The sequence below is a fragment of the Artibeus jamaicensis genome, unplaced genomic scaffold, assembly GCF_021234435.1.
Source record: "Artibeus jamaicensis isolate MK-2021 breed Jamaican fruit bat unplaced genomic scaffold, CSHL_Jam_final contig_415, whole genome shotgun sequence".
NCBI lineage: Eukaryota > Metazoa > Chordata > Mammalia > Chiroptera > Phyllostomidae > Artibeus > Artibeus jamaicensis.
This window is the reverse complement of record NW_026521823.1, coordinates 22146110-22170120: the sequence shown is the minus strand read 5'-3', so window position 1 is coordinate 22170120 and position 24011 is coordinate 22146110. Positions and strand designations below refer to the sequence as shown.

Genomic DNA, 24011 nt, shown 5'->3' with positions numbered 1-24011 from the left:
GTTAGAAAATGGATTTGGGCAAACTACAATATTTCTTAGTTGTTTTACCTCCAGATATACCAGAAAGAATGATCTGAGATTGGATTCTTGGTGATAGAGAACGCTTTTTAAATGGGAAGAGTTTTACTCTGTTTTTCATAAAGAGTTATTATTGAAAAGTTAAAAGAGTAAGTGAAAATGACAAAAAGCTAATAAAACATACCTTGTAAATGTGTGTTCCTTATGGTATACAGAGCCTAATAATTCAAAAAGAACTTTTAAGTAAAAATAGATATAGTGACTCCACATAGAGCTGGGTGGATTTATAGACATAGATTCAGGTCTGAATTTTAAAGCTTTCATCTAGAAAGAGAAGATTTTGAAATTGAGTGCTCATATGAAGGAAATAAAGCAGTAGCTTGGAACTTTTCCCCCATGTATCATAGAGTGAAGAGAATATCTCAGGGATGACAAGCTTCCGTGAAGTTCTGGAGAAAATGCTGGTTATTGTTGTGCTCCCAGTCAGGAACAGCCTGCGGAGAGAAAACGAGCTGTTCTCGTCCCACTTGGTCTCCAACACCTGTGGATTACTGGCCAGCATTGTCAGTGAACTGACGGCTTCAGCCCTGGGGTCTGAGGTAAGGATTTATTTTGAGATTAGATAATAAGCACATGATTAAACTCTCATAATTTCTTTTTTCATATATTTTGGCTTCATAGAAACTGATTTTAATCCCATTGTGGTGTTTTTTTTATTTAATTGTTATTGAATTTTTCCCATTACCATATAGTCCCCTTAGATCCTCTTCCCCCTGTTTTTTCTTTAAAGAAATACCTTTAAGTTAGCTAGACTGTTTTTCCTTTCCTTATCTCTCTTACCAGCTTTTATTTGCTTCCTTTCACAAGTTTACCAAGGCTGTTACAGTAATATAAAACACAAGCATATGCATTTTTCTCTTAGCTGCTGCATTGCACAGCCCCACTGCCATGTCCCAATAAAAGCAAAAATAGTTTGCATTGCTGCATAAAGAGTAATGGAAGTAGGACTACTACCGAACATAATTTGGAAAAGGTAAAGAGGTTCAGACCTTAGCTCTGCCCACTTGATTGACCCTAGGCAAATATGTAAGTCACAAAGTGTTATTTAACGTAGTAAAATTCAAATAACAGAACATTTATTATTCTGTTTTTCTGTGTACAGTTCAATTACGTACTTAATACACGTTCACATGGTTGTATAGCCATCATCAAAAAATTTTAAAAGGACCAAGTGTTATGTTTAAGAAGACCATTTTGAAACATTTTAAAGTACCTTTACATTTTGTAAAGTAGCATATTTTGCCATTTCACTGACCTACAATATTTGCTTTATAAGTTACCTAAACATTTTGGCTGAATTTGGTAAATGGTGCTGTTTTTCCCCCAAAAGCAGACAGTACTTTGGTTTTGAAAATCATGTCATATTATGAATTATGTCATTCCAATGAATATTTAATAACTAGCATATAATCAGTGGTTCCAGGTCTCAAGGTTCTTACAGAGGAGTTTTTTCTCTATTTTACTTTTGTAATTCCTGATCTTTGCTTTTTCTTATGTATAGATTTATTGTAGAGTCTATTCTGAGTGAACCCATCCAGTCTACACTCACCATTGATTCATCCTGACGGTTGAGCCTTTAGAGTTTTTGAATGAGTACATTCACCTGAGGAGATTTCAGTCCCTCACCCTGGGAAGCACTTCCTCCATTTCTCAGTGAGCTTGGGCTTTGGCCTCGGATGCCACTGAAGCCCTGTCATAAAATTTAAAAACTATTTTTTTTATTTATTCACTTAGCCTAGTGTCCTTCCCTGCTGTAACAGATCCCAGAAGAAAAGGTCTGTAGTGCATGGGTACCCCTCAGAATGTTACTATCCCGCTATTCCCTGTGAACTCACCTTCCTAAAGAAAAGGAATGCCCAAAATGGCAGGTTCCTCATATACCACCTTGGAAGTTCCTGAAGGTCCTGTCTTAGACATCCATATTTATTCCTTTCCCAGAGCAGTTTGTAATGCTATTAACTATAAACTTTACTTTTCTTCCTCTTGTAGGTCTTCCACATTTTTACAGCCAACTTAGAATAGCAGCAGGATCTATAATTAAAAAGACCGTTTTTAAACCAAAATAAGTTCTCTGATCTTCTCTAATGAAAGCCTATAATTAGTGAGGTTGTATTTGTAAACATATTCAAAAATATTGAATGCTGAGTTATAATATCACTGTATACACTAGTGTTATTGAGACCTAAGACAGAACATTTTCTGCAAATGAAGTCTTACTTGAAAACCCACAGATGAGAGTAGGGACGGTCTGACTGCAGAGGGACCTGCATTCACCCCCCTCTTGAATACCTGTCTCTGCAGAGTCCCTAGAGCTCTCTGTGGCATTGGTCGAAATCTGTTGGTCTATAGAGTATTGATGGAATTTTTTTGGTATTTTCTTTTGAAGTGAGTAACAATTTATACGCTATGACTGTGACAACATTAGTTTATAGTTCTGACATTATAAATTAAGTGAAATGTATAGTTTATATGACTAAAAAAAGAAAATACTCTTAAGTGATACTGATTTGTGAATATAAGATGATAAAATCTGGTTTTATTGCTGGTTAGTCTCTTAATGGAATGTACCTTTATGTAAGGTTTCAACCCACCTGTTAAGTGTATGTTACTATGTTGACCTCAGAAACCTTTGAATAGTTTTGTTAAAGGTATGTAGTTAACGCTCAGCTAGACTACTGATGTAATTGCTTTTGTCATTCACAGATTGATGGACTTAATTCTCTTCACTCTGTTAAAGCCAGTGCTAACCGATTCACAAAAACAAGTCAAGGAAGAAGTTGGAATACTGGGAATGGGTCCCCTGATGCAATCTGTTTTTCAGTCGACAAGCCTGGAATAGTTGTGGTTGGTTTTTCTGTCTATGGAGGAGGTGGAATTCATGAATATGAATTAGAGGTGCTGGTTGACGATGTAAGTAGCACTCTTACAGAGTTCATGTTGCTGTGTGAGTTGTGTGTTAGGACTTCCTATCATAGTATGATAATTCAAATCTTTGAGGATTTTGCAGAACAGTCATAGGTGGATGACGATAAAGAAATTGAAAGAGAGCAATTCTACCTGATTGCTTCTGTGCCATCTTGGGTCAGTCTTCCTCATATTTTTTACACTTCCAATGAAGGTTTTAAATGAAAAGACTAGAAATTATATAGCTAAGGCTATGATTACAATCTTGAGTAAATTTTTTTGCTATTGTAAGTTCTCAAGAAACAAGAGTGATAGACTGGTTTTATTGCTTGTATCCATGGTTAAGCAACTTTGTCATAGAGTGCTAATGGATGACTTTTAGTAAAGACATTTATTTAGGGGACTTTTGATCAAGATAGAGGCTTAGGAAGAGACACTTTGCCTCCCCAAGGAACCACAAGAGCAATCACAACTACCATAAAAAAAACCCTCCCAGAACTGCCGGAAAAAGGAACTGTAAGGAAGTCCAACAAGCAAGGATGTAAAGAAGCCACATTCGTCCAGATGAGTGGGAGGGGTGGAGGTGGGGAGTCAGAGCAGAGAGGATGCAGTCTGTGTCATGGAGAAGCCACGGTGGCAGAATGGGGAGTCCCACATTCATATGTGGTAGATAAAAATTGGGAGGGATACCTTAGGAGCAAATGATCCCAGCCCCAGGCCAGACCACAGAGCCCAGGGTTCCAGCCTGTGAAATAAAGCCTCCATAATTTAGGCTATGAAAACCAGAGGGGTTTGGGGCAGTGGAAGACACTGTTGGTCACTTGTGTAGAGTGTGTTTAAAGGTCACACACAGTCCTAGAATGTACGAAAACCTATCCACTTGGGAATCACCACCAGGGCAACAGCTAGAAAGTTGCCAGTTGCAAATGGAAAGTGGGTGAAGTGACTGGAAATGGGGCAAGTGCCAGGCAAGCCACCAGACACCAGGCTGAGACATTGTTCCTTCTCCTCCAGAAGCCAGGCTGTGGCATTGTCCCTCTCTGTCCCCTTCCCACACTCAGAGCCACAAAACAGTGAAGCGTGTTGCTCCATGCTGGCGAATACCTAAGGTTTTGCCCCATACAACTTAACAGGTGTGCTAAGGGAGTCAAAGCAATTCTACCTAATACACAGAAACAAACACAGGGAGGCTTCCAAATTGAGTATACAAAGAGAGATGGCACAAATGAAAAAACAGAAAACAAAATTCCAGAAAAAGAACTAAGCGAAACAGAGATAGCTGACTTATCACATGCAGAATCAAAATACCTGGTAATAAGGATGCTCAGAGAAATCACTGAATATGGCAAAAACATAAGGGAAGAAACAAAGGCTGTAGTAAGTGAAATAAAAGAAAAATCCACAGGGAATCAACAGTGAAGGAAAGGAAGCTGGGATTCAAATCAATGATTTGGAATGTAAGGAAGAAATAAACAATCACAGCAGAAGGAAGAGGTAAGAATTAAAAAAACGAAGAGAGTATAAGACTTTGGAACATCTCTCAAGGTGCCAACATCCGAATCAGGGATTCTAGAAAAAGAGGAAGAGCAAGAAATTGAAAACTTATTTGAAAAAAACAATGAAAGAAAACTTAAGACATACAAATCCAGGAAGCATGGAGAATCCCAAACAGATTGAACCTAAAGAGGTCCACACCAAGACATCATAATTAAAATGCCAAAGGTTAAAGATAAAGAGAGAGTCTTAAAAGCAGCAAGAGAAAGGCAGAGAGTTACCTACAAAGAAGTTCCCATAAGACTGTCAGCTGATGTCTCAAAAGAAACTTTGCAGATAAGAAGGGCCTGGCAAGAAGTATTCAAAGTGATGAATAGCAAGGACTACAACCTGGATTACTCTATCCAGCAAAGCTGTCATTTAGAATGGAAGGGCAGATAAAGTGCCTCCCAGACTAAAGCTAAAGGAACTCACCATCACCAGCCTGTCATTACATGAAAAGTTAAAGGGACTTATTTTAAAAAAAAAAGATAAAAAGTATGAACATTAAAATGACAACAAACAACTATCAACAAATGAACCTAAAAAACAAAACAAACAAAAAAAACTAAGTGAACAACCAGAACAGGAACAGAATCATAGATATAGAGATCATTTGGAGGATTATCAGTGGGGAGGAAGAATGGGGAGAATAGGGGGAAAGGTACAGAGATTAAGAAGTGTAATTAATTACCAGGTACAAAATAGACGGGGACGTTAAGAACAGTATTGGAAATGGAGAAGCCAAAGAACTTTTATATGCACAACCTGTGAACATGAACTAAGAGCAGAAGGATTGCTGAAGGGAAGAGAAGTACCAGGCAGAAGAGGGAAAAGGAGGAAAATTGTAACAACTGTAATAGCATAATTAATAAAATACTCTTTAAAAAAGATATTTATTAGCTATATTTTGCTGTATTCTGTGAAGTACCTGAGTTTTCACAGTTTTATTGAGGGGAACAGAAGATAGTTTTTCCTAATAAGTAGCAATCTGTGTTTGGGTTTTTTAGCAATTAATTTAAATTATTTCTCTACTTCAGTAAGCTCTGTATTTAGATACAGCATTATTCTCATGCAGAGGTGGGAATCCTTTTAGGATATCAGATGAGAGAAGTCCATTTATATGATTTAGGTTGTAGACTGGCCAGAAAAATGTAATTTATTGAGTACTCAAAAATTTTTTTGTATGTAGGTAAAATGCTAATAGTTAATTTTATGTGCAGGTGACCAAAGTGCTTTAAAACAGTTTTTGATTCTAAGTCAAAATTACTGATATGGTAAAGAGTATAGTGGGTTTTGTTTTGGTTTGTTTTAATAGAGTGAACATGCAGGAGACTCAACTCATTCCCACAGATGGACATCTCTAGAATTAGTCAAAGGAACCTATACAACAGATGATTCGCCCAGTGATATTGCCGAAATCAGACTTGACAAAGCTGTTCCTTTGAAGGTAATTTTACCAATATATTTCTTTTGAAAGTAAGAGGTATTATTCTGCAGTTTACTCAAAAAATAGCAAAAAGTATTCCTTTATGCGGTGTTTTAAATGTCTTAGAGTACCTACTATATTCATGTTATTGTACTATATAATATTCTGTTGTTACAAAGACCTCGTAAAATCTGGTATAGTAAAAAGTATTGTGTAATGAAAGGCATTGTTAGATTTTGGAGTCAAATAGACCTAGCTTCAGATGCCTGCTCTTTCACATAGTAGCTCTAAGACATGGGGCATGTCATCATTTAACCAATCTGAGACATACTTGTAGATTGGGAAGGATATCCTACCTGTATTGTAGCACTGTTCTGATTAAATTAAATAATGGATACTTGCCTCAATGTCTAACACAGTTTAGAAACTCAATAAATATTACTTCCCTTCTTTCCTTCTCTTACTGTGCCAGCACTCATTTAAAAAATAAGTGGTCTTAACAAATAGTATTATTAAAGTCATTATTACTTTACATAACTTAATTGCCTAGCACTAAATCACTTTATCAAAACAAACTTTAATTGACATTAAAGTAATTATTAATAAGTAATTCTGAATGCACCTGTAATAATTCTCATTATAAAGCAGAATTTTACATGAGTTCACCAGAAACTTCATCAAAAAGAGTTTAGATCCCCCAAAACAAAAACCTTTTATTGTGAAGTTCATATCATGAATCATAAGGAGCCATAAGACACCAGTACCTGTACCTCACATTTCCTGTGTGCAGTGCATCATGTTTTAGACAGCTTTTTCTTACGGGTACTTTCTCCCATGTCTGCCTACCTATTCTGTTTCTGATGATCTTTTAATATAAACATGTACTGGACTTGGCATTACTTTTTCTGTCATTTAAAATTATTTCAAAAGTTAAATTCATCAAAACAAAGGATCGTCTTATGTGTTTATAATCTTTTACTAAGGCTAGTACTCTTTACAGTGTTATTTGGAGCAGGAACTAGAGTCACACTGCCTGTATTCAAATCCTAGCTTTGTGACTTTGGGCAGGCTACTTAACTTCTCTGTACCTCAGATTCCTTATCTGTAAAGTAGGGATAATCATGGTACCTTATGAGGTCATTTTAAGGATTCATATAATTAAGTCACAAAAAGTACTTTAGGGCAATTTCTGTTAAAAAATAAATATCAGTGTATTAGTTATCATCCTGCGTGATTCACTAAAGACTCATTTAACCAAGTCATCTCTGTACATAAGAAAGAAATTAAATATATATGCCCAGTCTACTGCAGAGTTCTTTTTGTTTATTTTCTGTATATTACAAATACATATAAATATGTTTTACATTTTATTGTGAAGGAAAATGTTAAATACGCTGTACGCTTGAGGAACTATGGAAGCCGAACAGCCAATGGAGATGGAGGAATGACCACAGTTCAGTGCCCTGATGGAGTGACGTTTACATTCAGCACATGCAGCTTGAGTAGTAATGGCACAAACCAAACCAGAGGACAGATTCCACAGATACTTTACTATAGGTAGGTGTGTGTCTACAGATGAAGTATCTCTTTTAAAGTGGTAGAATATACACATCTTACTACCATGGTAAATAGTAGTTGTAAGTGGATTATTCAGTGTGTCTTTCTTGCACATAGTACTTGTGCTAATTCATATCAAAAGGTCTCATTTCTTAATGTGTAGTAGTTCTACTCTAATGGTGAATGCTTTGAAATGTTTTTTGGCCATTATTTCTATAATACCTTTGAAACTTAGGGACTGGGCATATGTGCTGTTGTCACTTTTATAGTTTGTGGTTTGCAGTTTCAAATTTAAATGACATGTATTTATTTATTTTTTAAAAATACCTAAACTGATAATCAACTTACCCAAGTATTAGTATTGCCTTGATTGTTTTTTTTGTACAGTCTCCAGAATATTCTGATGTCTGTTAATCTAGTTCTTAGGGCCCTAGAATGTGTAAAGATATATATTCCTTGTAATACATTTAACAAAACCATCCCTTATGTAAACAGCAGGAAATATAAAAAAAGATAATTTGGGGTTAAAAAACCTTTTAAATATGTATTTCTCACTGACTCTAAATTTTCCTGTAGCAACTTAGCTGGAATCCTGGGGAGTAGTGCCTGCCCATCACCACATTTATCCTCAGCCCGACTTAGCATCAAGTCACTGAAGTTGCATTTCACTTGCCAGGCTTGCTGCTTGCTCTTTTTCCTTCATAAACAATATGGAGACATTGCCTAGGCAGTTAACACAAAACTGTTTCCCTGGGCGTAGATTTTCAGCCTCCTTTCTGCTTGTGAAATAGAGTAGAAATACTAGATGTGAAATAGCTACTTTATTGACACATTGCTGCTGAGATACAAAAGCTTTCTAGTCCTTTCTCCTCAATCATAAAAACTTTCTGTTGCCTAGTACTAAAATAAACACTACATTTATCTCTTTCTCAAACCATGGATTAAAAACCATAATCACACACAAGAGAAGAGTTACCTATTTTGAAGGCTGGAGAGCCCCTTAAAAGCATCAGCTGTCTACCCTGGCCAGGTGGCTCAGTGGGGTGGAGCATTGTCCTGTACCAGGGGTGTCCAGCCTTTTGGCATCTCTGTGCCACAATGGAAGAAGAAGAGTTGTCTTGGGCCACACACTAAATACACAGTTACATGTAATCACCAAAAAATCTCATACTGTTTTAAGTAAACTCATGATTTTGTGTTAGGCCTCATTCACAGCCATCCTGGGCTGCTTTTGGCCGCCTGACCACAGGTTGGACACCCCTGCATGTAGACCACAAGGTTGCGGGTTCAGTTCCCAGTCAGGACACATATCTCTAGGTTGTGGGTTTGGTCCCTGGTCAGGGCACAGAACAGGTGGCTAGCCAATCAATGTTTCTTTCTATTATCCATGTTTCTCTCCCTAACTTTTGCACTCCTTTCACCTCCCTCTAAAATCAATAGGCACTTCCTTTGGGTGAGGATTAAAAAAAACATCATCTGCTATCCAAGCTTTATATTGTCTGCAAAATACAGTGTTTCAGATACCTTGATTGTATTTACAAAACTTTAATATAAATACCCTTAATTTCAATTTAAAAATTGTTTTAAAAGATTAAAATCTCTTAACTTTAATACCATTTTATTTCAATGGCTCCCAAGTATATATGTCTAGCTCTCATCTCCTCTGAGCCCTAGAGTAATATTCTGGTCCCTCTATGATATTTTTATCTGAGTGACAGTAATAGAGATGATGATGACAGTTAATGTGGTCTGAGCACTTACCGTGTGCCATGCAATGCTCTGTTTTACCTGTGCTGGCTCAGCTATTCCTCACAGTACCCTGGCCTGTTCTGATGCTCTTTGCCTGTCCCTTCTTTACAGATGAGGGAGTTGAGACACACAGGTTAAACACCTCGCCTAAAGGCACATTTAAACTGTGGTCCTGGCGTTTGTAAGCAGGAAATCTTGCTCATACCACTGTGTCACGTGTCCACGTTAAGCCTGCTGTAGGTAGTTGGCTAAGATACAGCTTAGTTCAATGTATCCAAATTAATCCTCCTTATCCACAATTTCAGCCAAACTCCTTAGAGTCATTCTTGACTTCCTTCTTTGCCTCATGCTTTACATCTAGTTTATCAAGTCCTGGTAGCTGTACTTTTAAAATGTCATATTACTCCCAAAATTAACAGTCTCATTCAAAACATCACTTCTATCCGGGTAACTTAACAGCCTCTAAACCATCCTCCCTCCTTTCATGTTGCCTCCTACAGTCAGTTCTCCAAAGCATAGCCAGACCAGTCTCATATTCATGTAAATCATATCAAGTTGCCCTTGCTTAAAATCCTCTCATAAATTTTCATCTGCATTCCGGTATGAAATGTAGTTGTTACTGTGGCATACACACCGCACGTGATCTGTTTACCTTTCCTACCTCGTCACTCTTCACTCTTTCTCCTTTCATTCCAGATTCAGTTGTCTTCATTCTGTTGTTTGATCTCACTAATCTTCTGTCAGAAATTGTCTTACTGTTCCTTTTGCATAAATATTTTTCCCTCAGATTTTTTTAAAACATAAATGAGGCCTTTGTTTATTATCGGTTTTAAGATAGACTCTCCTTCATCTTATTTAGAATAACTTTATGCCATTATCCTGCTTTCTTCTTCTTTGAAGCCCTGTCACTCCTTGAAGTTATCGGAAATATAATTAACATACTTACTTTTTCACTTTAAATTTGTTAAAGATTTTATTTATTTATTTTAGAGAGAGGGAAAGGGAAGGAGAAAGAAAGGGAGAGAAACATCAATGTGTGGTTGCCTCTTGTTCACCCCGTACTGGGGACCTGGCCTGCAACCCAGGCATGTGCTCTAATTAGGAATTGAACCAGCGACCCTTAACTTTTTTAACTTTAATGAGGAGCTCTGATTTAGATATGATTCCTAGAGTTCGATCATGTTTTACCTACCATGTAAAATTATCTCATGTATTACTCATGTTATAGGAGTGAATTCGATGGAGATTTACAGTCCCAACTTCTGAGTAAAGCCAATGAAGAAGATAAAAACTGTAGCAGAGCTCTCTCTGTGGTAAGCACTGTTGTTCGAGCTGCAAAAGACCTTTTGCACAGAGCTCTTGCTGTGGATGGTAAGATTTTTTTTTACTTTTTTAATAATCATATTAGATTAATTATGCACAGAGTGATGGAAGAGGAACTGTATTGCAGAATTCCAAAGTGTTTTATTCATTATAGATTTGCACATACACGTACATTCATTTTGGATCAGTTATACATTTCATACATAATGCAGAATTTTTTTAGAAAGTTCAAAAGCAGTCATCTGGTACTTATTATTTGCTTAGTTGACCTAGCAAGAGAAGAACTCTTGATTAGGATTGAGTCTACTTTATCCTTCTTTCTGTAGACAAGAAGCATTTTGTTTTCTCCTTTAGACCTGTTTTTCTTCCTCTGTGTCCTATTTCTAGTAATGGTGTCACCTTTACCCAAAGTCTGGGTATCTCTAAACATTTCCCCTAACTCACTGTCCAAACTGAGCTCTACCATTGGAAAATCTCCAGTTAGTCTTCTCCACTCTGTTTGTCTCTCCTAGTTCAGGCTGCCATGGTGCAAGCACTTGTCCTCTTTCTCATGTATGGATAACATCCTAATAATCTCTCTGCCACCTTTCCCTTACTCCTGTGTGCTCACCTAGTCATCCTTGACACTGGCAGTGGAGTTGTATTTACAGAAACATTCACTGTTCCCCACTCCACATTACTGTTATTTGTAACATTTGTTCCTGAGCCTCGTTGCATATCAGAATTTGCTAAAAATGAATATTTGGCCTATCCAAATTAGGATTTTAGGCTGGGCTAGAAAACCGGGGGGGGGGTTGTATTTTTGTTGGTTTTGTTGTTGTTTTTTAGAGCCTAGCCTATTCTGATGCAAGAGCTGACCTAAAAACAAGTAATTTGGAAATAATTGACTATTTTTTAACATAAAGGTCTTTACAGTTTGGAGTCAATATTTATCTTCCTAGTGCCATGTTTATGAATAAAAATGAGTAAAATGTCCATTAGCAAAGTGTTTTCCTTGGAAAAATAGAAGGCCTTATAGTTTAATAGCTAATATTTTATATGTAGGCATTGTTCTGAGCGTTTTATGTGTATTAACTCAATCTTCACAACATCCATTGAGGGAGGTACTGTTGTTATCTTTTATAGATGATTACTAAGGCAAACACAGATTAAGTAATTTGCCTAATGCCACACAGATAGCTGTGTGTGGCACCAGGAGTAGTGTTTTAAAATCATGATTGTTACTAGGTTCTAATCCTGGCTCTATCATTTTATAGATGTGTACGGCCTGGGGCAAGATACTTAAACACCGTGTGCCTTGGTTTTCCCTTCTCAAAAGTGGGGATAATAAAAGTTTCTTACTGATTGAGATAACACATGTAAATAAGCCCTTACAATTGTTCCAGATCGTTTATAAGCACTCAGTTGACATCAACTATAATTTTGCTCAAGATAACAGAATATTAATTTAGTATGGCATATATTCATTAAAATGAAATTACCTTCTAACTACAGTTTTAATGTCTTTTTTAGCTGATGACATTCCAGAACTGCTTAGCTCTTCCAGTCTGTTTTCCATGCTGCTTCCCCTTATTATAGCCTACATTGGACCAGTAGCTGCTGCTATTCCCAAGGTGTGTAATTTAATTCTATATCTTTGAATTTTTTTTTAAGAAATAAAATCATTTTTTAGACTCTGTATCTTTCCTATAAGAATACTTTAATTTTTGAAGCACCTGGATTACAGGTTACCAAGCAGAGATAGATACATGTTAAATGGTAGAAGTTTTTAAACCTCTCTGTGTTACTTGTATTGTTCACTGGATTACTATGCTTAATATTGGCCTTCGAAGAATTTGGGAATGGGATATATATTTCAGAAATATGATATGTAAGGGAGCTTAAGTTAGCTGAGATTTTTAAATTTATGAATGTGATGCCAAATCTCCATTTGAATAAAAATAGCAATGTAAAAGAATAGGAGTATTTTTAAACTGTGAAATACTCAAGACAAAGAAGAAATTATAAACTGTTGAATTTTTTCACATAATTATTGAGTAAAACTTAGTTCACTGCAGGATGCAAAAAGGCAAAACTATTTAAAAATACAGATTAGGTTATTTTCATGTAACATCTAAGACATCTATAATGAATCTTTTTTTCTGTAGAACAAATTTCTTGTCAAACCCTTAGAAAAAACTCTACGTGGAAAGTCTTACCAACAATTGAAGCAACTTTCACATTTATCATCTCTCATTTAATCATTTTTATACTAGGTGGCTGTAGAAGTCTTTGGCCTTGTCCAACAGTTGCTTCCCTCAGTTGCCATTTTGAATCAGAAGTATGCACCCCCTGCATTCAATCCCAATCAGTCCACAGACAGCACCACAGGAAACCAGCCCGAACAAGGCCTCTCTGCTTGTACAACCTCGAATCACTACGCTGTCATAGAGAGCGAACACCCCTATAAACCTGCATGTGTGATGCACTACAAGGTAGGCACTGATTCTTAGGGAGAGTTTAAAGTTAAAACTTGTTGTCCTATAATGATATGTTAAAGGATACTTAGCCTCTCTCTGCTCAGAAGCATAACTTCTTTTATAGAATTTATAGAGAATCAGAAGGTAATTAGATATAGTCAGATACACAGAATTGTCATCATTAGAGTATAGTTATAGGGTTTATAAGAGTTGTTCTTGTTTTTTTATTGTTGTTCAAGTACAGTTGTTTCCATTCCTACCCCGCAATGTCCTCCACCCCTCTCCTCCTGCTCCACCCATCCCCGCCTTCCACCCTTGAACCTAGCCCCTTTGACTTTATCACTGTGTCCTTTATACGTGTTCCTTTGTGGGGGCAACTTTACCAGCAAGTCCCCCCATCAGCCACGGATGAAAGTAAAACTACCAAAACATGATCTGCTTGGGAAGGAGAGGTGGCCAATCTCTCAGAGGACAAAGGCTAGGAGCCCCTTTCTCAACGGCTTTTATTGGGTTGTAATACACAGAAATACAGGTGGCAAGGATCAAACGGTAGATTACATTTCAAAGAAATCTGAGGGCTTAATCTGAGTCAGTGTCTGTTAAGTAAGGGGCTGCAAAAACTTTGAGAGACATACTCATTTCCTACTTGGACCCTTATATGAATGAAAGCACTCTTAGCAAAGCAGGCTTCACAGGACTTTAGGAATTTTTTCTTATGCCCATCACCCCAGGTCCTGCTCTAGCTGGCAGGGGGCTGCACTACCTCCCCCATCATAGGTTTTAGGCTTAAGTGGATTAGAGCCAGGAAGCACTTCTCCCAGATCAAAATGGGGACTCAGGCTATGTCAGAATAGCTTGGGGGCGAGGGTCCATCACTCCCTCTTTGTTGCAGCCCCTGAGTTCTTCCATGATGGCTTCCCAAGTGATCATGTCTGGCTTAGGTTGCCCCCCTCTGAGGAGTCTTACCGGTCTTGGACTAACCAACCAAATGTTAGGGGCAGGGGATAAAGCAGAAGCAGCTCTCCTAAGCCAGGGAGATAAGCTTTGTCTCCTTGGTGGCTCACAGACTGGAGGTTGCTCACTCAGCGTTAGCTGTGGGGGACAGTAACACCTCCTAAAACCAGGCAGAGCAGTTCCCAACATTCCTTGATGGCCCTTCTGTTATTATTATTCTCCTTCCTCCTCTCTAGTAACTGTCAGTTTGTTCTTTATTTCAACGTCCCTAGTTGTATTTTCCTTGCTTGTTTATTTTGTTGATTAGGTTCTACTTACAGGTGAGACAAGGGTGAGTGCATATGTAGTTTTGCTAGATATTGACAAATTCCTTGCCACTGAAGTTATATACTATTTTGTGTTCGCACCAACAGTGAATAGAGTGCTTGTTTTCTCACAGCCTCCCCAACAGATTGTATTTGATTTGGGGGCCATTTGCCCACATAAGGGGAATAATGGTATCTCAGTTGAGTTTTAATATATATTTATTTTATTATACCCAAGGCCGAACTTTTCATTTAAATAGAAAATTATAAAAATCCTTTACTAAAAATATTTGACTTAGTTCTAGGTAATTTTTAAGGTAATATTATACTTAAGAAATTGTTAAGGCTCATATTATACTCCACAGCTAATTCATAGACAAAATTTTCTCTGTGGTGTTGGTGACAGAAGCTTAAAAGTAGCCTTAACAATGCGTGCCATTATGTGTTATCATAAACTTATGTATACAGTAAAACTACACATTAGGAAAGTAGAAAAATTAATTTTTATCATAAACATGTATGTTTATATTCTCATAATATATGAAGGTTTTGGCTAATGAAAGGAAGCATTTATAATAGACATATAAATGGTAAATAACCTTAAAGTGACTAAAACCTTAGGTTTTAGTAATTTATTCATTTTCATTAGTATCATTATATTTTAACTTACCTGCTTATATTCCTTAAATATGTACTTTCTGAAATGGGAAATTTATTATATAAGTAAATTATTCCATAAGAAAATCAGATATCTGAAAGTTTATGGATATTAAGTAATTTTGTAGTACATTTATAAGGATATCAACATGTATTTACAAATACTATTAATGTAACATCAGCCAAATATTAGGTAGAAAACAGTAGGTATTGCAAGTAAAAGTAGTTGATAGTGAATGTTAATACCTTGATTTCTGATCATATTAAACTGCTCTGTTAGTTCCCTACTTAAAAATTATTTTACAAATATGCTTGAAAGCATCTTCTTTGCAGTATTATGTCCTGTTTTTAAGTAGGAAGCAGAAATCTTATTCTCAACAAATGCAAGTGTCCTTTTGCCTGCTGACCACAGGTGACCTTTCCAGAATGTGTACGGTGGATGACAATTGAGTTTGACCCTCAGTGTGGCACTTCGCAATCAGAAGATGTCCTCCGTTTGTTGATTCCCGTCAGAACTATTCAGAATTCAGGATACGGACCAAAATTGACATCTGTCCATGAAAATCTTAATTCCTGGATAGAGTTGAAGAAATTTTCAGGATCTTCTGGGTGGCCTACTATGGTTTTAGTGTTGCCAGGCAAGTTATTTTTTCTATTCTCTTTTCTGGTAAAGTACATGCGTTTATGATCATTGGGTTTAATAAGAATAAATCATTGAAAATGTTTATTTGAGTTTTAGAAGCATTTCTTCAAGACATGCTATGTATCTACCCTGGCTGGTGTGGCTCAGTAGATTGAGTGCCAGCCTGCAAACCAAGGAGTCACTGGTTTGATTCCCAGTCAGGGCACATGCGTGGGTTGCGGGCCAGGTCAGGTCTCCAGTAGTGGGCACGCAAGAGGCAACCACACACTGATGTTTTTCACTCTCTCTTTCTCCCTCCTTTTGTCTCTGTCTAAAATAAATAAATGAAATCTTATGAAATAAGTGAATAAATGGAAAAGTAAAATAAATAAAAAAGATAAAGTTCCTTCAGATTTTGAATTCAGCGTTAGTTTTTGTTTTTTGTAGGAAATGAGGCCCTTTTTTCATTGGAGACTGCATCAGATTATGTGAAAGATGACAAGGCTTCTTTCTATGGTTTCAAATGTTACGCAATTGGATATGAGTTTAGCCCTGGACCTGATGAGGTAGGAATGAATTAACATCTCATTCTCTTTAGGAAGATTGTGTTTCTAAGGGCTGCTATTGCCTTAAATTTGTTTGCTGCCTATAAATAAGAAGCCTGGAATATATTTTGAGCTAGGGCATATAATTTAAAATATTTTGTAGTTTAATTGTGTTCATTGGTCTGTTTTTGCTACTTTAAATACATGAAGAGAATGGAGCCTTTGAACACTCAGTATAGTTGAACTTGTTCCAAAGCAGCTCAGTTGGATATGCCTTTCTGAATAAATAATTGAACCTGACTTCACAATGGGAATAACTTAATAACTCTTATCAGTGTTTCAAATCATACAATATGACTTCCAGCCAAGATGAAGGTATAGGTAGACACACTGTGCCTTCTCACACAACCAAAAGAATAACAAGAACAGATTTTTAAAAAATCACCAGAACTGCCAGAGAATTGAACTTTATGGATGTCCGACAACCAAGGAATTAAAGAAAAAACACTCATTCAGACAGGTAGGAGGGGTGGAGACAGCAGCCAGTTGGAGAAGACTCTGAGGAAGGCAGCATCTGGAGGACCAGGCAACAGGGGAAGACCCAGCGAGGCAGTGGATTGAGGACTGGGCGGTACCACATTCAAGTGTGGACCAGGAGGAACAATTGGGGAGCAAGATAGACCCCACAACCCAGGTTCCAGTGTGGGGAAATAAAGCCTCAAAACCTCTAACTGAAAAAACCTGTGGGGGTGTGGTGGAGGGAGGAACTCCTAGCCTTGTAGGAGAGTTCATCAGAGAGACCCACAGGGTCCTAGAATGTGCACAAACCCACCCACCCAGGAATCAGCACCAGAAGGGTCTAATTTGCTTGTGGGTAATGGGGAAGTGACTGAAATCTGGCCAAGACCCAAGCAAGCAACACTGTTCCTTCTCAGACCCCTCTCCCACATACAGTGACACAGTGCAGTGACCTGCTTTGCCCCACTTGGGTGAAGTCCTAAGGCTCCACCCCTTACTACCAAACAGGTGCGCCAAGACAAAAAAAAAATACGGCTCAAATGAAAGAACAGATCAAAGCTCCAGAAAAAAATACAACTAACTGGTGAGGAGATAGCCAACCTATCAGATGCATGGTTCAAAGCACTGGTAATCAAGATGCTCACAGAAATGGTTGAGTATGGTCATAAAATGGAGGAAAAAGTGAAGACTATGAAAAGTGAAATAAAAATGTACAGGGAACCAATAGTGATGGGAAGGAAACCAGTCTTCAAATCAATGGTTTGGACCAGAAGGAAGAAATACACATTCAACCAGAACAGAATGAAGAAACAAGATTTCAAAAAAATGAGGAGAGACTTAGGAGTCTCTGGGACAACTTTAAACTTTCCAACATTTAAATTATACTGGGTGCTAGAAAGAGAAGAGAAAGACCAAAAAATGGAAAACTTACTTGAAAAAAATAATGAAGGAGAAATTCCCCAATCTGGCAAAGGAAATGGACTTTCAGAAAGTCCAGGAAGTTCAGGGTCCCAAAGAAATTGGACCTGAGGAGGAACACACCAAAGCACATTATAATTAAGTTACCCAAGATGAAAGATAAGGAGAGAATCTTAAAAGCAGCAAGAGAAAAGGAGAGAGTTATCTACAAAGGAGTTCCCATGAGACTGTCAGCTCATTTCTCAAAAGAAACCTTGCAGGCAAGAAGGGGCTGGAAAGAAGTATTCCAAGTCATGAAAGGCAAGGACCTACATCCAGGCTTACTCTATCCAGCAAAGCTTTCATTTGGAATGGCAGGGCAGATGAAGCATTTCCCAGATAAAGTCAGGTTAAAGGAGTTCATCACCAGCAAACTCTTATTATATGAAATATTAAAGGGACTTATCTAAGAAAAGAAGATAAAAATATGAGTAAAATGATAACAAACTCAGAGCTATCAATTTCTGAACCAACAAAAACAAACTAAGCAAACAACTAGAACAGGAACTGAGTGACAGAAATGAAGATCACATGGAGAATTATCAGTGGGCAGGGGATGGGGGAAAAGGTACAGAGAATAAGAAGCATAAATGGTAGGTACAAAATAGACAGGGGGAGGTTAAGAATAGTATGGGAAATGGAGAAGCCAAAGAACTTACGTGTATGACCTATGGACATGAACTAAGGTGGGGGAATGCTGGTGAGAGGGGGATACAGAGTGCAGGGGAATGAGGGGAGAACAAAAATGGAACAACTGTAATAGCACAATCAATGAAATACATTTAAAAGCTATATACCAATGCAAGGTGAAAAAATGATTATGTTTACTCACAAATGAATGAAAAGTTCTTTGAATGATGAACCTTTGGGCCCAAATGTAATAACTAGAATAAGACATAATGTTGAATCTCTTCCATTCTTAATTTAACCATTAGATAACCTGTTTCCTAGCAGTTTCAAAAATTATGCTGGAATGCAAGTTACATTTGCTAATTATCCAGATTTTATCTTCCAAACATGTATTTAAAGCAGCTGATACATTTTTGTAATTCTACAGGGAGTCATTCAGTTGGAAAAAGAGTTAGCCAATCTAGGTGGGGTTTGTGCAGCGGCTTTGATGAAAAAGGACCTGGCACTTCCTATTGGTGAGTCTTGTCCCATACTAGGTGTGTGTTTATGATTTTTTTAATTTTAAGAATAGAAGATGATTATTATAGAACATTCTGAAAATAGATTAACAAAATGAATTTCTTTTTCTAATTAAATTTATCGGGGTGATATTGGTTAATGTTGATCATATATGTTTCAAGTGTATATTTCTCTGAGAACATGATCTGTATATTGCATTGTGTGCCTGCCACCCAAAGTGAAATGATCTTTCGTCACCATATATTTGCCTCCCCCTTTACTTTTTACTACCTCCCCCACAACTTTCCCTCTGGTACTGCCATATTGTCTGTTTGCGAGTTTCAGTTTTATATCCCACATGTGGGTGAAATCATATGGTTCTTAGCTTTGTCTAACGGACTTATTTAGCTTAGCATAATATTCTCAAGGTTCATCCACATTGTTGCAAATGGCCATATTTCATCTTTTCTTATGGCTGAGGAGTATTCCATAGTACACTGTGTATGCATTGTGTCTGCTTTACCCAGTCCTCTATCGAAGGACTCTTTGGTTGTCTCCATGTCTTGGCCACTGTGAATAAGGCTGCTGTGAACTTAAGGGTGTATATATCTTCACGACTAAATGTTTTTGAGTTTCTCAGATAGGGACCTAGAAAAGGGGTTGCTAGGTTATGTGGTAGTTCTTTTCTTAATTTTTTGAGGGACTGCCACACTCTTTTCCATAGCGGCTGTACTAGTTTACATTCCCACTCACAGTGAATGAGAGTTCCTTGTTCTCCACAACCTCTTGAACACTTGTGACTACCTGTCTTGTTGATGATTGCCGTTCTAACAGGTGTGAGGTGGTATTTCAGTGTACCTTTGATCTGCATTTCCCTAATAGCTAATAGGTTGAACATCTTTTCATATATCTATTGGCCATTTGTATGTATGTCTCCTTGGGAGAGGTGTCTGTTCAGGTCCTATGCCCATTTTTTAATTGGATTGTTTGGTTGGTGTTGAGTTGTATGGGTTCTAAGTATATTTTGAATATTAACTGCTTGCTGGAACTCTTGTTTGCAAATATAATCTCACATTCATTTGGTTGCCTTTTTGTTTTGTTGTCTGTTTCTTTTGCATCGCAGAAGATTTTTAGCTTGATATAGTCACATTCATTTATTTTTACCTTTACTTTCCTTGCCTTTGGGGGACAAATTTATATTAAATGTTCTTTACACCAAGGTTCATAAATTCAGTACCTATGTTTTTTCTAGTAATTTATTGTTTCAAATCTTAGATTTAGGACTTTGATCCATTTTGAGTTGGTCTGTGCACATGGGAACAAACTGTAATCTAATTTAATTCTTTTTCATGTGACCATTCAATTTCCCCAGCACATTTATTGAGGAGGCTTTCTTTTCTCCATTGTGTGTTTTTGGCTCCTTTGTGAAAAATTATTTGCCCATGTACATGTGGTTTTATTTATGGGCTCTCAATTCTGTTTCATTGGTCTGTCTATTTTTTGACAGTATCATGCCATTTTGATAATTGTAGCTCTGTAGTATAATTTGAAGTCTGATACCTCCAGCTTCATTTCTTTTTTTTATCTTTATTGTATAATTTTTCCATTACCGTTTAGTCTCTTTATACTCCTTTCCCCCTGCAGTCACCACACTATTGTCCATTATTTTATCTCAGGATTGTTTTGGCTATTCAGGACCTTTTGCGGTTCCATATGAATCTGATGGTTTTTGTTCTATTCCTTTAAAAAATGACATTGGGATTTTATTGGGAATTGCACTTTTCAATCTCTTTTAATAATGCTTTGTAGTTTTCAGCATAGGTCCTTCACATCCTTTGTTAACTTTATTTCTTGGTTGCAGTAGCAAAAGGAATTGTTTTTGTTTTTCTAAATTTTCATTATTAATACATAGGAAAGCAGTAGATTTTTGTATATCGATTTTGTGTCCTGCAGCTTTACTCTATTGTTTATTGTTTCTAATAGTTTTTGGTGAAGCCTTCAGGGTTTCCTAGACACAAAATCATGTCATCTGCAAAAAGTAACACTTTTATTTCTTCCTTCCCAATATGGATGCTTTGCTTTCTTTCTCTTGTCTGATTGCTCTAGCCAGGCTTCCAGAACTTTGTTGAGTAAGAGTGGTGAGAGTGGGCATCCTTGTCTTGTTTCTGATTTGAGAAGAAAAGCTTTCAGTTTTTCACCTTTGAGTGTACTGTTGGCTGAGAGTTTATCATATATGTCCTGTATTATGTTGAGATACGTTCCTTCTGTACCCATTTTATTGAGTATTTTAATCGTAAATGCATGTTGGTGTTTTTTTTCAAACGTTTTTTCTGCTCTGTTGGTAAGGTCATATTATTTCTACCTATTGTTTTGTTAACCTGGTGTATTACATTGATCAATTTGCATATGATGAGCCATCCTTGTGCTCTTAGAGTGAACCCCACTTGACTGAGATGTATTACTTTTTTAATGTATTGCTGTATTCAGTTTGCTAGTAATTTTTTTTGAAATTTTTACATCTGTATGCATCAGAGATATTGGTCTTTATTTTTTTGTGTGCACATTATCCTTGCCAGGTTTAGGTATCAGGGTTATGTTGGTCTCATAAAATGTGTTAGGAAGTATTGGCTCTTCTTCAGTTTTGGGTGAAGAGTTTGAGAAGGGTAGGTATCAAATCTTCTTGGAATGTTTGATAGATCTCACTAGTAAAGCCATCTGGTCCTGGATTTTTATTTTTGGGAGGTTTTTGATGGTTATTTTAATTTCCTCACTGTTTATCAGTCTATTTAGATTTTCCAAATCTTCACGATTTGGTCTAGGAAAGATACATAGTTTTATGAACGTATCCATTTCTTCTAGGTTATTGAATTTGGTGGCAGATAGTCTTTCATAGTATTCTAGTGTGGTACAGCCACTATGGAAAACTGTATGGAGGTTCCTTAAAAAATTAAGTGTAGATTTCCGGGCCCTGGCTGGCATAGCTCAGTGGATTGAACACGGGCCTGCGAACCAGAGTATCGCGGTTCGATTCCCAATTAGGGCACGTGCCTGGGTTGCAGGCCAGTTCCCAGCAGGGGACGCATGAGAGGCAACCATACATTGATATTCCTCTCCCACTCTTTCTCCTTCCCTTCCCTTCTCTCGAAGAATAAATAAATAAAATATTTAGAAAAAAAATTAAGTGTAGATTTCCTCTATGACCTAGCAACCCCTCTTCTGGGTCTCTACCTGAAAAATTTGAAAACATTTGTTTGCAGAGATATATGCAGTCCTTTGTTCATTGCAGCATTATTCACGGTGGCCAGAACATGCAAATTCATAGTCACATATACTCATGAGCAATAACTACTTAATGTATTGGTAGTTTGGGGTTATTAAAATGGAGACTGAAGAGTACCCTCGAGTCTTTTTAATTCACACACACATGCTCACATCCTCTTTATCCACATTACATCCTATGTGCCAGGCACTGGATATATAGTAGGAAACCAAAAGTTTGAGATATTTCTTAAATATCCCAGTGGGACTTGCCAAACTGTCAAAGGTAGACAGAGTATGAAGAAAAAACATCAGAAAAGGTAGTGAAGGAGCAGCAGCCAATGAACTAGGAGTAAAATGAGAATGTCTATGCATGGGATTTTTTAATGCTGATGAGGAGTCAATTAAACTATACCCTTGGATTGAAAACATGCTGATTATCCACTCAGTAAGAAGTAAAACAGTAAAATGAGAGAATGGAGAGTCAGGAACAGGAGTTAGACTGAATATAAATGACTCCCTGGAAGTTTTTATTGGAGGCATAACAGAAATGAGGCAATGGCATAAATGGTACCTCTTTATATGATATACATTTGCATGATGTATAAGTTGATTTATAATCAAGATAGTAAAGGCAAAAATAAAGTTTAAAATATTTATTAATTGTATCATGTGTATACATGATTTAACATTTTATTTTCACAGTATTTGGGGAATAGGAGGTATTATTATTTTCCCACAACTGATCCCTAGAAGTTCATCTTTATCTCTCCCCTCAGAGACTACCCTTCCCACTTGATCCTTCCTTTCTTCCCTTCTCTTCTCTACTCTTTTCTTTCTTTTCTGCTTCTTTTCCCCTTATGCTCCCTTTCATCCTTCTCTATTCCTTTGCTCCTGCTTAATACTGGTATATATATGAGGAAATGAGATATTTTGTACTCTGTTCATCTGAGGAAAACTAGTGTGTCTTCGGGGGAAATTTGTCAGTAACTGTTCAGATTTTTCATGCTTATAGTTTTTGATGTAGCAATTATATACGTATTTGCACAGATATCAAAATATATGTTGTAAAGATAGATTAATAGTGCTTGTGATTGTAATACCTAGAGTAATAAGCAAGTTGGTTAAGTCATGTTAACATCCATACATTGGTAATGAATGGAGCTGATAAAGACAACAAAAAAGTATGTCCTGACCAAAAAAGATGTTCAAATTATTTGAGTAAAGCAAGTTGTAGAAGGTCCCATTTTTGCTAACATTATCTTATATATGTATAAATTATGTATATGTGGGTACCTGTGCACATGTTGACACATACATACATAAAATTTATTACTTGCAAGAATGTTTCCAGAATAACATGTAAGAAACTGTTGACACTTTATGTTTGGGGGGCTGGTAGGGCAGAATTATTCATTCTGTACCTTAGTATAATTTGAATATTTCTCTTTAAACATGTATTACTTCATTAGTAATATTTTATCAATTATACTGTCATAGAAAATTCAATAAATAAAATGTCGTACATTAAGCAATAAAGAAGAAAATAGCTAGAGGACACAGTCACTACCTTCTGTTTTCCTGCAAGTTACTATTGTTTGCTGAAGATGTAAATCTTCTATAAGATAACCAAAATACAAAGGCTCAGATTCTGAATAGTCACTGTCCTCATTTTTTTGTACAGAAGCAAATACTCAAGATTACACATTTATATACATAAGTATAGTGTAAATCTTTTGTAAACCACTCAATGGAAGCATTTTGAGTATTGTTTTGAGAATTATATCTTATATTCACATTGAAAATTATATTTTAAAATATAAACCACTGAGATTTACCCAGGATGATAATAGTTCTTTTCCATCTAGAATATCAGAATTGTGAAAAAGGTATAAAGAATGCAAAAGATTAGAAAGTTAAACCAAGTATTGATATATTTTATTAAAACTTTTCATTTATACAGCAGGTAATGAATTAGAAGAAGATCTTGAAATTCTTGAAGAGGCCGCATTACAGGTATTGTCCCAAATATTG

General features: G+C 36.7%; 1 protein-coding gene across 14 annotated transcripts in view; it reads left to right on the top strand.

Annotated features, from left to right (window-relative positions):
- Positions 1-24011, top strand: part of MYCBP2 (MYC binding protein 2) — a 263498-nt gene that overhangs the window by 138951 nt on the left and 100536 nt on the right. For 10 of the 14 annotated variants that reach the window (XM_053665528.1, XM_053665529.1, XM_053665531.1 and 7 more), the window contains 11 exons: positions 426-617; positions 2782-2988; positions 5834-5965; positions 7323-7501; positions 10479-10621; positions 12086-12186; positions 12829-13047; positions 15361-15586; positions 16018-16136; positions 18649-18736; positions 23941-23993. In XM_053665528.1, coding sequence (XP_053521503.1) covers positions 426-617; positions 2782-2988; positions 5834-5965; positions 7323-7501; positions 10479-10621; positions 12086-12186; positions 12829-13047; positions 15361-15586; positions 16018-16136; positions 18649-18736; positions 23941-23993 — 1659 coding nt within the window. The remainder of the gene's footprint in view (positions 1-425; positions 618-2781; positions 2989-5833; positions 5966-7322; positions 7502-10478; positions 10622-12085; positions 12187-12828; positions 13048-15360; positions 15587-16017; positions 16137-18648; positions 18737-23940; positions 23994-24011) is intronic. The other 4 variants (XM_053665535.1, XM_053665526.1, XM_053665522.1 and 1 more) reach the window with 1 other exon arrangement.